Genomic DNA, 12,729 nt, shown 5'->3' with positions numbered 1-12,729 from the left:
TTTCTGATTCTCAGAGGCATTCTCATCACCCCCCCAAAACAAAACCCAGAGTTTCCTGAGCTGAGGCCCCTGCTGTTGGCCCCCAGCCCTGAGGACAAAGGGCTCTGCCTGCCTCCTCTGCCCGCAGTTCACCCTGGCCACAGAATGCTTCCAGCTGGGCTATTCAGCGGACGGCCACTGTAAAGGCCACCCTGAGCCGGCGCTGCCTCAGCCCCAGCGGCTGCACTGGGACCTTCCAGACCAGGTGAGGCTGGGGTTGGGGCCTCCCCTCTGGGCCCCGGTGCCTCACTGCTCCCAAGCTCCTCCGGTCCCCAGTTCAAGCTGAGTCAACCCCAACCCCCAGCCCAACCCCACATCGAGAGCCTCCAGCCCCATTCCCAGCTCAGACCCTAGCCCCACCTGTAACCCGGCGACCCTCCCTCCCTCTTGGGCAGATGCGTCAATCCATCTCTCTTGCCCTGCGCGGAGCCAAGACCTTGTCTGGCAACATTGACTGCCACGTCTTTCCCTTCTCCCACTTCGGCAAGAGCTTCATCAAACACTGCTGCCTCTCCTCAGACAGCTTCATCCAGATGGCCCTGCAGCTGGCCTGCTTCCGGGTCAGTCAGCCTCCCTCCTCCCGACCCCTAACCCCAGGGGCCCCAACACCCCTACCGCTTCCCTTGGTGCCTCCTCTCGGCCACCGCCATGTGGGTCCACCATCTTGATTTCTCCATTTGCTTCTGCACAGCAGGCGGCTGGAGGCTGGATAAGGTTGGTTGAGTTTGTGAAAATTTCCTTACCCTGGCTGACAGGCTCCTCCTCTCCTTGTCCCCCAGGACAGGGGTCAATTCTGCCTGACCTACGAGTCAGCCATGACTCGCTTGTTCCTGGAGGGCCGGACGGAGACAGTGCGGTCTTGCACAAGGGAGGCCTGCAACTTTGTGAGAGCCATGGCGGACAAGGAGAAGACAGTGGGTGTGGCCTCCAGCGAGGCTTGCGTCCCTTGGGGTCACCAATACATTTGCAAACACTATGGCCAGCTCTGAGGGGCACCAGGGACAAGGGACAGACAAGACCAGGTCTCCAGCTTCCAGGAGCCCATGGAGGGGAGACAGAGATAGCCCAGCATAGTGCTCTCTGTGCCTCCCTGGGGAAGTGCAGGACACTGGGGGGCACGCAGAGGGAGCCGTGTTTCCATAATGCAGTTCGCAGCTTATCTGACTCCTCAGTGACCTCCATTTGCCCCTTTGGCCTCGTTCCTAGAACCTCTGCTTAGGGGCCTGGACCCCATGCACCTGCTCCCCTTCCCAGCCCTATGAGATCTTGTGGAAGGATTTGGGGCTCCTGGACAGCCCTGGGACCCACCTGGTGCTGCCCTGGTGTGTGCCCCGGGGAAAGTGCCTCCGTTTTCTGGGCCTCTCCCCTGGGTGAGGTGGGGGGCAATCCCTGCCTTAGAGCCAGGTGTGCCGCGGGGTGGCCAGCAGTAAGCCCGAGTCCTGTCTTTGCATGACCTGTGACCGCTGGGGTCCAGGACCCGCAGTGCCTCGCCCTGTTCCGCGCTGCAGTGGACAAGCACCAGGCTCTGCTTAAGGCGGCCCTGAGTGGCCAGGGGGTCGACCGCCACCTCTTCGCGCTCTACATCGTGTCGCAGTTCCTGGACATGCAGTCGCCCTTCCTGGCCCAGGTTGGGGTGAAGGGGGAGGGTTCTAGAAGGAACTGTGGGATAGGTGGAGCAGGGAGGGACTTGAAGGCAGTGGAGATGAAGTTGGAAAAGGAGTGGGTCTGGGACAAAGCTGGTGTGAGAGAGGGCGGGAGAGAGCAGGGCAATGGGTGGAGGGGCGTGGTCAGGAGCGGAGGGGCGTGGTCAGGAGCAGAGGGGCGGTGCCATGGGCAGAGGGCGTGGTTACAGGTGAGGGGTGGAGCTTGTGGGAAGGGCTCAGTTAGGCTTCGAGGGGCGGGGCAGGGAGGTGGGGTAGCAATATATTAGAAACTGGCAGTCGTAGGTCAAATATTCCAGGGATGCCTAGAGTGGAACCAAAGGAGAGACTCTGGGACCTGCGGGTCTGTCTTTCCTGTCCTCAGGTTTACTCCGAGCAGTGGCAACTGTCCACCAGCCAGATCCCTGTTCAGCAGATGCACCTGTTTGATGTCCACAATTACCCAGATTATGTTTCCTCGGGTGGTGGATTTGGGCCTGTGAGTGTAGTGGGGTCCCAGTCCTGGGGCTCTGAGGGAACGGGCTGGGAGCCTGTGCTTCTGTATGGTGGCGGAGGAAGGGGGCGCGATTTTGTTTCCTTCCCTCTGGCCCGCTCCAGGCGGACGACCATGGCTACGGTGTGTCTTACATCTTCATGGGGGATGACGCGATCACCTTCCACATCTCCAGCAAAAAGTCAAGCACAAAAACGGTGAGCCATGCTGCACCCAGGCCTCCCTTAGACCTGGGGATCCAGGCCCAGCCTCCGCCCTCAGACGCGGTTCCATCCCCCAGCCCCTCTTTGCTTGGCCCCGGGGGTCTCCCACTTGCCCTGGATCTGACCTTTCCTGCTTCCAGGACTCCCACCGGCTGGGCCAGCACATCGAGGAGGCGCTGTTGGATGTGGCCTCGCTGTTCCAGGCCGGGCAGCATCTGCAGCGCCGGTTCAGAGGCTCAGGGGACGAAGACTCAGGGCACAGGCATGGGTTTCGCTCCAGTAAGACTGTGCAGTCTAAGACACCCAGTGCCTCTGAGCCCATCCCGTAGGGAGCTGGTCTCTCGCAGGGCAGAGGGCTCAGGGTGGAGCAGCCTGTTTGCAGCCCCCTGTCTGGGCCAATAAAGATGTTCAAACTGGGTGTGTGGCGTCCACTGCTCTGGGTTGGAGGAGTGGTGGAGTGAGAATTGGGGTGCTCAAGGGAAGAGTCTCATTGATCCCCAGTTCAAATCAGCCTCAGCCATAGTCTGTGAAACCCAGTCCCAAATAGCCTTACAATTTCTTTTTTTTTAACCCCACAATTCCTGCTGGCCCAGAACCAATTGTCAACTCAGACCCTATACAAAACTAAAGTCTGATCAATCTAACCATCCCAACTGGTGCCCCCAAAGCAATTCGTCAAGATTTTTTTTACGGTGTGCATAGAATGCATGCCTTGTGTGCGCTAGGCAGCCCCAACACCACCCGTGACTCTAATGTTAGCAACCCCATTGTGTCCCCCAAGGCAAGCATGACAACCTACCCTAAAGCCAACATCTAAATCCTATGTAAAGTAACCTCCACAAGCAACCCACCAACTCTATAGTGCTTTCAAAGCTTGTCTGTAACTTGGGCATGGTGACACATGTTTGTAATTCCAGCACTTAGGAGGCTGAGGCAGAAGATCACAGGGAGTGTGAGGCCAGCCTGAACTACATGGTGAGACCCTGCCTCAAGGATCAATTCCATTCTCACGGGGTGATTAAAGCTCCTTGTGGGCTTGCAGCTCTCTAGGGAAAGAATTGTGTGCAAAAAGTAGGGTGAGCTTGGGTCATGGTGGCGCACACCTGTAATCCCAGGTCTCGGGAGGCTGAGACAGGAGGACTCATTTGTGAGTTTGGGACCATCCTGGGCTGCAAAATGAGCTCAAGGCCAGCTTGAACTGCATAGCAAGACCCTGTCTCAAAAAAAGTAGGGTGAGGAAGGCACCTTCAGCCAACATGACAGCCTGGAAAATTCCAGAGCACTGGGTCATGTAGCCCTAAACTAATGGCTTCCTGCTTCATTAGAGCAGCACCACCTAGAAAGTCACCACAAATTTAGGGTTTAAAATGCACAGATGGGGCTGGCAAGATAGCTCAGCAGACTAAGCACCCACAGGGACTGGGGTTCAATCCCCAGTACCACATGCCAAGCTGGCCCCGCCCCCAGGTGCACTGAGCCAGCCACTGAGTCCCAACGCTGGGGAGTCTGAAAACGAGGATCACTATGAGTCCAAGCTACAAAATACATAAAACAACAACTACAACGAAAACCCCCAGATGGCTGGGATATGGTGGTGCATGCATATAACTCCAGTACTCTTGCAATTCCAGCACTTGGGAGGCAGAGGCAGGAGGATCTCCTCTCTTCTGTTTTGCTCCTCTGCACTTTTGTGGATTTAGGAGATGAGACTGGCTTCATGTGGATAATCCAGAATCATCTCCCCATCTCAAGGTCATAATCTTAATCACACCTGCTAAATCCCCTTAACTACCACATGATCTAACATAGTCATGGGGATTAGGGTGCAGGCGTCTTTGGGGGCACTTAGAAGTCAAATTGTGTTTCCCAGAAAAAGATGTAGAAATCCTCACCACCAGTACATTAGAGGGTAACCTTATTTGGAATTAGGGTCTAATTAGGGTGATTAGAATGTGTTCATACAGGACTAGCCTGGCCCTTGAATCCAAGGTGACTGCTGTTTTGTATTTTGTGGTTTTTTTGTTTTTCTTTTTTCTTTTTTTTTTATAAGCCCACTGGCCTAGAACTCTCAATCTTTTTTATTTTGAGACAGGGTCTCACTAAACTGCCCAGGTTGGGCTCAAACTGTCAATCTTCCCTACCTCAGGTTCCTGAGCGGCTGGTATTACATTGGGGGTGGCCATGTGACAGCCAGGGCAGAGACTGCAGGGACCTATTTGCTAGCTGCTGAAGGCCAAGGCTGGCCAGCAGCGCACAGAGTGGAAGGACAAGAAGTCCCCCCAGAACCCCTAGAGACCACAGTGCTCCTCACCTCCTCAGGACCGGCTTACTGTGCTGGGATTACGGAGTGAATTAAATTAGCAGCTGGGTGAAGGGTGGGCGGGGCCTCTGCCTCACTTTGTTGTTGTTTTGGGTGCTGGGCAGCAGGTGCAATAGCCAGAGCTCACTCGGCCACGTTAGACGTTTTATCTGTCTTTTTGAGACAGGGTCTCCCTATGCAGCTCAGGCTGGCCTTGAGCTCACTTTGTAGCCCAGGCTGGTCTTGTAATCCTCATGCCTCAGCCTCCTGAGTGCTGGGATTACAGGAGGACCACCATGTGCACCAGCATGCCTGGCTAGGATTTTTTTTTTTTTAAACAGTACTATGGTTTGAACCTACGGCCTATTCACTGAGCTACAGCCTAAGCGCTTTTAATTTTTTTTTTTTTTTCGGAACCGGGGATTGAACTCAGGTCCTTGAGCTTGCCAGGCAAGTGCTTATTCCACTGAGCTGTCTCCCCAGCCCCTCTTTTAAGTTTTAAACTTTATTTATTTAGGCAGGGTCTTATTATACAGTCCAGGTTGACTTTGAGCTCACTTCGGTAGCCCAAGCTGGCCTGAAACTAACAGCTATCCTCCTACCTCAGCCTCCCAAGTCTGGGGTTCTAGGACTGGGCTACCACAACTGGATTTTTTTTTTTTAAATCTTAATTTTGCACCTTTAATTCTTCCCCTTCAGAAGGGTCATCCCAACAAATGGCTTCAGCCAAGAGGTGGCAGATGGGACTGGGCTTGGCAGGGACCCCCAAGAGCCAATCCCCCATTTCTCCCACAAGGTTGGGAGGAGGACTGTGATCCAAGCTCCGAGTTCCTGGGGTGAAGGGAAGTGGGCCCCTCTTCCACAGCCACATCTATGGAGACCATCTACATCCACAGCTCGGGTAGAGGGACCCAGGAGAGTGGCCCTAAGTCTTTCCACATGCTCAGGGGGACGGAGTGGAACAGGAATGACTAGGTCAGTGCCCCCGCATGTGGCCCTGGCCTGTGCCCCAGTTGGCCTACATAAAGTCCAGACTGACTGCTGAGGAAGACCCCAGAATGCCAAACACTGGGCCTGGATCTTCGGCCAGAAACAGCGGGCTCCACTTCAGAGGCGACAAAACCGAACCAGAAGATACAGAAAATTGAAGATGAGGCTGGGGAAGAGGTGGACCCAACAACCCCAAAGATATCCCAGCCTAGCTGCACAGATGACAAGGACAGGGACCAGAAGCAGCAGGAGCAGGGCTATAACGACACGCTGTGGCCAGCTGATGGCCTCGCTCAATCAGGAGGCCCAACTCCTGCAGGGCAGGGATAGGGAACAGCACGACAGCAGGCATGCGCTGGCGCGCGGGTCGGCCCAGCTGCGTGCGCGCAGCGACTCCTTCACGCCGCTGCAGAAGGCGGGCCATCTGGACGTCGCCGTGAGCTCGTACGTGCAGAACGTGGCTCAGTGGACGCCCGTGCGGTGGGCTGCCTCCCGCGCTCCGGAGGACGGCTCAGTCCCAGGTAGAGGGGCAGCATCTCAGGATTCTGGCAGACAGAGGCGAAGGCCAGAATGGGCACCCGGGTGGGCCATTTTTGAGTCACCTGTGAACCTCCGGGCCTCACGGGTGACGGTGCACCCCAAGCCGGGGATGCCAGAGCACACAGTCGCCACAGGTGTCTCGTTGTGGTTTAGACCACAGCAAATCTGAACCTTCTTATACATGAACAAGATGAGGAAAGAGAGCATGTAGGTCAGGGAGGGGCTGCCCGTACCCCACATAGCCCACGTGTTCCATGAGAGCCAGGCGCAGGGTGATTACCACACAGACAGGTATGATCCAGGTTTCCTTTTGAGAGGTCCCCCCCCCTCCCCGGGGGTGTTTGTTCAAGAAATTGCCGATAACCAGCAGAAGTTCAGATTTGATAACGAACAGGTAACTGGACACAGCCTCAAGGCTGTGCAGAGAGCTGAGCCCGGCACCAGTGCCTTCCTCACAGGCTTGATTGTCTCCTGTCCCAGCCATTCGCCAGCTCGGACGCCTACAGCAGTCGCTCAGGCCAGCTGTAGTTGGGTCGGACAGGAAGACAGCAGGAGGAGGCCAGGCAGCAGGGCCAGGAAGAAGGGGGCTCCCACGTGGGCCCCGGCACAGGCCAGCCTCAGGGTGCCACTGCCCGTGATGGCATTGCTGAGGCTGAGCACCGACATTCCCAGGGCTGTCTCCCCTTGGAATCCATGAGCTTCCTCCGGGAGCTGGACCGTGCATGGCTTGGCCGGAAGGCCTCTAGTTTCCGCCTGCAGCCCCCAGAGTCCCCAGAGAGGGCTCGGTTCATTTTTGGATCTTGCATTTCCATCCTCCTTGCTACTCCCAGCTTCAGAAATGGTAGCGACCCACCTTGGGATCAGGGACCCTAGTGCCTGTTCAGATTCTGATGTATCAGGGTTCAGACCCTCCTCTTTTATTTTTATTTTTATTTTTATTTTTCAGTACTGGGCATTGAACTGAGGCCCTTGCACTTGCCAGGAAAGCGCTTATTCTACCGAGCCAGCTCCCTGGCCCCTTCTCTTACTTTTCTGACAGAGGTTTTCACTGAGTTGCCCAGAGTGAGCTTGAACTTGAGATCCTCCTGCCTCAGCCTCACAGACTTTTTTTTTTCAGAGAAGTTTTCATTCAGCTCACAGAAATATTGAGCAGAAAGTATAGGGAACCCATCCCCATCCTCCCCCCCCAACACTCAGCAAAGCATGACAGATTTGTGGCAGTGGATGAAGCCACAGGGACACAGCGTCACCACCCAAGGCCCAAGTGCTTCTTTAGTTACTTTTTTCTTTTAAGAGTAGGACAATTTATTGTGGAAAAGGTATGGGGAATCGGAATAGCTCCCGAGAGACAGGAAGGGTCCTGAACGGTCGCCAGCCTAGCTACACTCTGTAAGTCTAAAATTATCTCGAAATGAAAAACAACCTTTAAAGTTGTTTTTGCAATGTGCTCAGCATTTCTTGAGACTGGCAGATTAGAGAATCACAAGACTAGAACAGAAATAAAATGTAAAACCACATACTCCTGTATTCATTCATACGCGTTCCTTAACATCAAAGGCTTTTGTTGGGACTTGTTCTGGAGGTGGAGAGACCATGCTGACCTGGACAGGAATATGGCTCCGTGGCCTGGGGCCTTCCATGGCAAGCATGAGCTCATTAGTTCAGTTCCCAAGGCATTGTGTCCTTCCTCTAGCCCTCAGGAGGCTGGGGCAGGAGGACTGCTACCAATTCAAAGCCAGCCTGGGCAATAAAGTGAGTTCAAGGCCAGCCTAAACTGTGTAGTGAAACTATGTCTCCAAAGGAGAAGATAGCTCAGCAGACCAAGCACCTATATAGGCAAGCCCAGGGATTGGGGTTCAATCCCCAGCACCGCATGCCGTGCCAGGCCCGCCCCTGGGCCCCCTGCGCTGGCCACCGCATCTGGGCATGGTGGCGCACACCTGTAATCCCAGAGCCAGGAGGCTGAAAACAGGAGGATCACTCTGAGTTTGAGCTGTATAATGAGACCCTGCACCAAATACATAAAAGAGAGAGAGAGAGAGAGAGAGAGAGAGAGAGAGAGAGAGAGAGAGAAAGAAGACAAACAAAAACTTCACTGACCAAAACAGTATATGGTGGGGTGGGCTGGTGAGATGGATCAGTGGTCTTGGAACAAGCTTAGCAAAGCACAGGGAACGGCTGTTCAATCCCCCAGCACCACATGCCAGCCAGCCCGCCCCCTGGTGGGCTGAGCTGGCCACACACACACACACACACACAAATAAATAAATTTTTTAAAAAGTTAATTTAAAAAAACAGTATATGATATAAAGACAGATGTTTGTTCTTACTCTTTTTGAAGCAGGGTCTTGCTACATAGTCCAGGCTGACCTCAAACTCACAGCAATCGTCCTGCCTCAGCTTCCAAGTGCTAGAATTACAGGTGTGTCATCACGCCCACCTAAAGATGAATATATTGACACAGAGACCACAAAAGAACTTTCGTACGAGGTCACTTTTTTTGTTCTGGCTACCTAGGGCCTTCGTATAGAGCTGCATCCCCAGACCTCTGTCTCTGCCTGTCTCTGTGTCTGTCTGTCTGGCTCTTTCCTCCCTCCCCCCTGCTGTCAATCACCGTCTTGTAGGTGGGAGAAAATGCCCAACACCCCATTGCAGAGGAGGAGAGTTTACTTAGGCTCACGGTTTCAGGTTTCAGTCCATGGCCACCAGCGCAGAAGCAGCCCTGCTGAAGGATGTGGCGGAGAGCCGCTGTTCAGGCCGCGGTGCTGGGAAGGAGACAGAGAAAGGCGCTGGGGCCGAGCATTCGCCTTGCTGAGTCCCATGCCAGCTGATTCGCCCCTTTAGACCAGACAGTGCCTTGAAGGTGAGCGTTTTGCGGGACATTTTATTTATTTTAAATTTTATCTTTTTTTTGTATTTTAATACAAGTTCTAAAGGGTCTGCAGGGTCTCACTACATAAATCGGATTCGTAGTGATTCTTCTGCTTCCAGCCTCCCAAGAGCTGGGATGCAGAAGCGCGCCACCACGCCCAGTCTCAATCGCCGTCTCAGCGTGCCCTGGGGAGGGGGCGGCACAGCCCCCTGGGGATCGAACCCCAGCCGCTGCATCTGCCTAAGCAGGCACTTTCATCTGCCGAGCTATTTGGCCAGCCCTTTAAATTTTATTTTACAGAGGAATGGAAAGTAAAACAAAATATCAGACCAAGATATACAGAGTAACAATAGTTAATACATTGTGTATGGTTATCTTTAAACTAGTTACTCAAGAGTATAAGACATAGGCATTGAATTGGCCAAACAATATTAGCACAAACCTTTCTTTTCAATGAACTAAGAGAAAGTAGTAGTATAATGATCTAAACTGTATATATATATTTTTTTTTCTTTTTCCTTACTTTTCTCCTTTTTGCCCATCTCAGTTTCTCTTTCCTTTGAACAGTTTTTGTTCATTTTACGATATCTATTGTACATTTTGGATCTTATTTACCCTTTCAGCTTCCCACACTCGGGAGACAATATGATGTTTACACACGTGAGTGGTTTATTTCTCTTATGAGTCTGGTCTCAAGTTGCATCTGTTTACCTACAAAAGCCTTAAGCTGGGGCCGGGGAGTTGGCTCAGTGGAATAAGCGCTTCCTTGGCAAGCGCAAGGACCCGAGTTCAATCCCCGGTTCTGCAAAAAAACAAAACAAAACAAAAAAATCCTTAAGCTCATCCTTCTTTATGGCTGAGTTGTAGTCCATTGCATAAAATGACCACATCTTTTTTATCCATTCCTCAGTTGATGGGCCTTTGGGTTGCTGCCAGGATCTGGGTAGTAGAAATTCTACTGCTAGAAACACCCGTGCACATATATTGCTGCGGCACAATGTTTTTAATTCTTCTGGAAGATACCCAGAAGAAGAATAACTGGGTCAAATGGGACCTCCAATCCTAGTTGTTCCTTTTTTTTTTTTTTTTTTTTTTTTTTTTGGCGGAACTGGGGATGGAACTCAGATCCTTGTGTTTGCCAGTCAAGTGCTTATCCTACTGAGCCATCTCCCGGCCCCTCCAATCCTAGTTTTTTGCCAGGCAAGTGCTTATTCTACTGAGCCATCTCCCGGCCCCTCCAATCCTAGTTTTTTGAGAAATCTCCAACTGATTCCCCTAGTAGTGCCAGTCTGCACTTCCACCAACAGTGGAGAAGGGTTCCTTTCCCCCCTCAACCCCTTCAGTATTTGTTATTCATTGATTTCTTGGTGATATCCATTCTTTCTGGGGTGAGATGGAAACCCAGTGGGTTTTTTTTTTTTAATTTTTTTTTTTTTTTCAGTACCGGGGATTGAATTCAGGATCCTGGGCTTGCCAGGCAAGCGCTTATTCTACTGAGCTATCTCCGCAGCCCCCAGTGTTGTTTTAATTTGCATCTCTCAAATGACCAGTTGTGTTGAACATTTTTTCTTTCTTTCTTTTTTAATATTTTATTCATTTGGTACAGGGCCTTGTTGTGCAGCTCAGACTTGTAGTGATCCTCCTGTCTTAGCCTCCCGAGAGCTGGGATTACAGGCATGTGCCACCATGCCCGGTTTCTGTGGCTACATGGCAGGCCCAGGGCTCAGGGCCCAGCAGGGCATGAGGTACCCAGGGTCGAACTCAGATCCTTGCGCTTGCCAGGTAGGTGCTTAGACCACAGAACTATCTTCTCAGATAGTTTTTTTTTTTGTTTGTTTTTGTTTTTGTTTTGTTTTGTTTTGTTTTTTCCCAGCACCACGGATTGAACTCAGGACCTTGCATTTGCCAGGCAGGCGCTTATGCCACGGAACCATATCTTTGGCCCGAACATTTTTTCATTTATTTATTTGCCATTTATATTTCTTCATCTGAGAAGAGTGTATTCATCTTATGCCAATTTTTAGACTGGAGGAGCTGGAGAAATGGCTCAGTAGAATAAGTGCTTGCCTAGCAAGTTCAGGGGCCTGAGTTCAATCCCCGGTTCTGAAAAAAAAATTTTTTTTTGGACTGGGTCTTTGAATGGAGGTCTTTTTTTTTTTTTTTTTTTTTAAGTTCTTTATGTGTTCTTAATAGTAATCCTTGGCCTGAGGAATAGCCAGCAAACATTTTTTCCCACACTTTGGGTTTTCTCTTCACTTCCTTGGTGGTTTCTCTTGCTGTGCAAAAAGCTTTTTATTTTATTTTATTTTTTTGCGGAACTGGGGATTGAACTAGGCCCTTGTGCTTGCCAGGGAAGCACTTATTCCACTGAGCCATCTCCCCAGCCCTTAAAAAGCTTTTTAATAAGATGAGATTGGGGAATATCTTAGACCTAAACAATAATAGTTTCCTACACTGAGTTTGAACTTCTGAATCTTCTGTCTCAGCCTCCAGAGTGATAGAATTACAGGTGTGCACCACCATACCCAGCGAAGGTCAAGACGATTTGGGCTGGGTTTGAGACGGGGCTTACTGTGCAGTTTAGGCTGGCCTGGAAGTCATGGTGACCCAGCTGCCTCAAGCTCCTGAGTGCTCGAATTGCAAGCATGCGCCATCACACCCAGCAGGTCAAATGAATCATTTTTTGGTATTGGGAATCGAACTCAGGACCTTATGCTTGCCAGACAGGCACCGTGCCACTGAGCTGGCCCAGGTCAAATAATTTTGACAAGGACACTAAAACAATTCACTGGGGCGAAAGGACAGTCTTTTTAGCAAATGAAGAAAATGGATATCTACATGGAAAAGGATAAACTTGGACTCTTACCTTATCCTTATGTAAAGATCAACTAAAAACAGGTAAAAAATGCAAATGTTAAGATGAACTATAAAAGCTCTAGAAAGAAAATATACAGGAAAAGCGTTATGACATTCTCTCTGGCAAAGATTTTTGCATGTGATACTAAAAGCACAGGCAACAGAAGAAGAAATGTATGAATTGAATTACATTTAAAAATCAACATTTCTAAGCTGAAATTGGTCCAAACTAGCCTGAACTCGCTGTGTAGCCCAGGCTGACCTCAAACTCGGTGATGTTCCTGCCTTAGCCTCCTGAGTGCTGGGGTCACAGGCTTGTACCACCATGTATGGCCAAAAATGACACTTTCATACATCAAGGGACACAGTTAACAGAGTGAAAGGTACGCATGGAATAGGAGGAAATATTTACACGTTGTCTATCTGATAAAAGGTTAATATCCAGAATATAAAAAGAACTCCCTACAGTTTAACAACAAAACCCACCAACGAATTAAAAAATGAATAACAGGCTCTAGATAGTTCTCCAGGGCCAGCCAGATAGCTCTGCAGACTAAGGGTCTGCTTACGCAGAGCACAGTTGCTGGGGTTCAATCCCGGCATGCCATGCGGGCCCCGCCCCTGGGTGTGCTGAGACAGCGACTGAGACTAGGCACGGTGGCGCACGCCTGTGATCCCAGCGCTTGGGAGGCTGAAAACAGAATCACTATGAGTCTGATCTACATAGTGAGACCCTGTAGACCCTGTCCTAAATACATAATAAATAGTTCTCCAAA

General features: G+C 51.1%; 1 protein-coding gene across 1 annotated transcript in view; it reads left to right on the top strand.

Moving 5' to 3' along the window:
* The window catches only part of Cpt1c (carnitine palmitoyltransferase 1C), a 15,666-nt gene extending 12,853 nt beyond the window's left edge, over positions 1-2,813 (top strand). The window contains exons 11-18 of the mRNA XM_023706681.1: positions 128-244; positions 435-599; positions 819-953; positions 1,246-1,410; positions 1,493-1,666; positions 2,065-2,178; positions 2,298-2,390; positions 2,537-2,813. Coding sequence (XP_023562449.1) covers positions 128-244; positions 435-599; positions 819-953; positions 1,246-1,410; positions 1,493-1,666; positions 2,065-2,178; positions 2,298-2,390; positions 2,537-2,725 — 1,152 coding nt within the window. The 3' untranslated portion in view covers positions 2,726-2,813. The remainder of the gene's footprint in view (positions 1-127; positions 245-434; positions 600-818; positions 954-1,245; positions 1,411-1,492; positions 1,667-2,064; positions 2,179-2,297; positions 2,391-2,536) is intronic.
* The last annotated feature ends 9,916 nt before the right edge of the window (positions 2,814-12,729 follow it).

The sequence above is a fragment of the Octodon degus genome, unplaced genomic scaffold (genome assembly GCF_000260255.1).
Source record: "Octodon degus isolate 3935 unplaced genomic scaffold, OctDeg1.0 scaffold00268, whole genome shotgun sequence".
Taxonomy (NCBI): Eukaryota; Metazoa; Chordata; class Mammalia; order Rodentia; family Octodontidae; genus Octodon; species Octodon degus.
The sequence above is the reverse complement of the archived record's forward strand: the minus strand, read 5'-3'. Positions and strand labels throughout refer to the sequence as shown.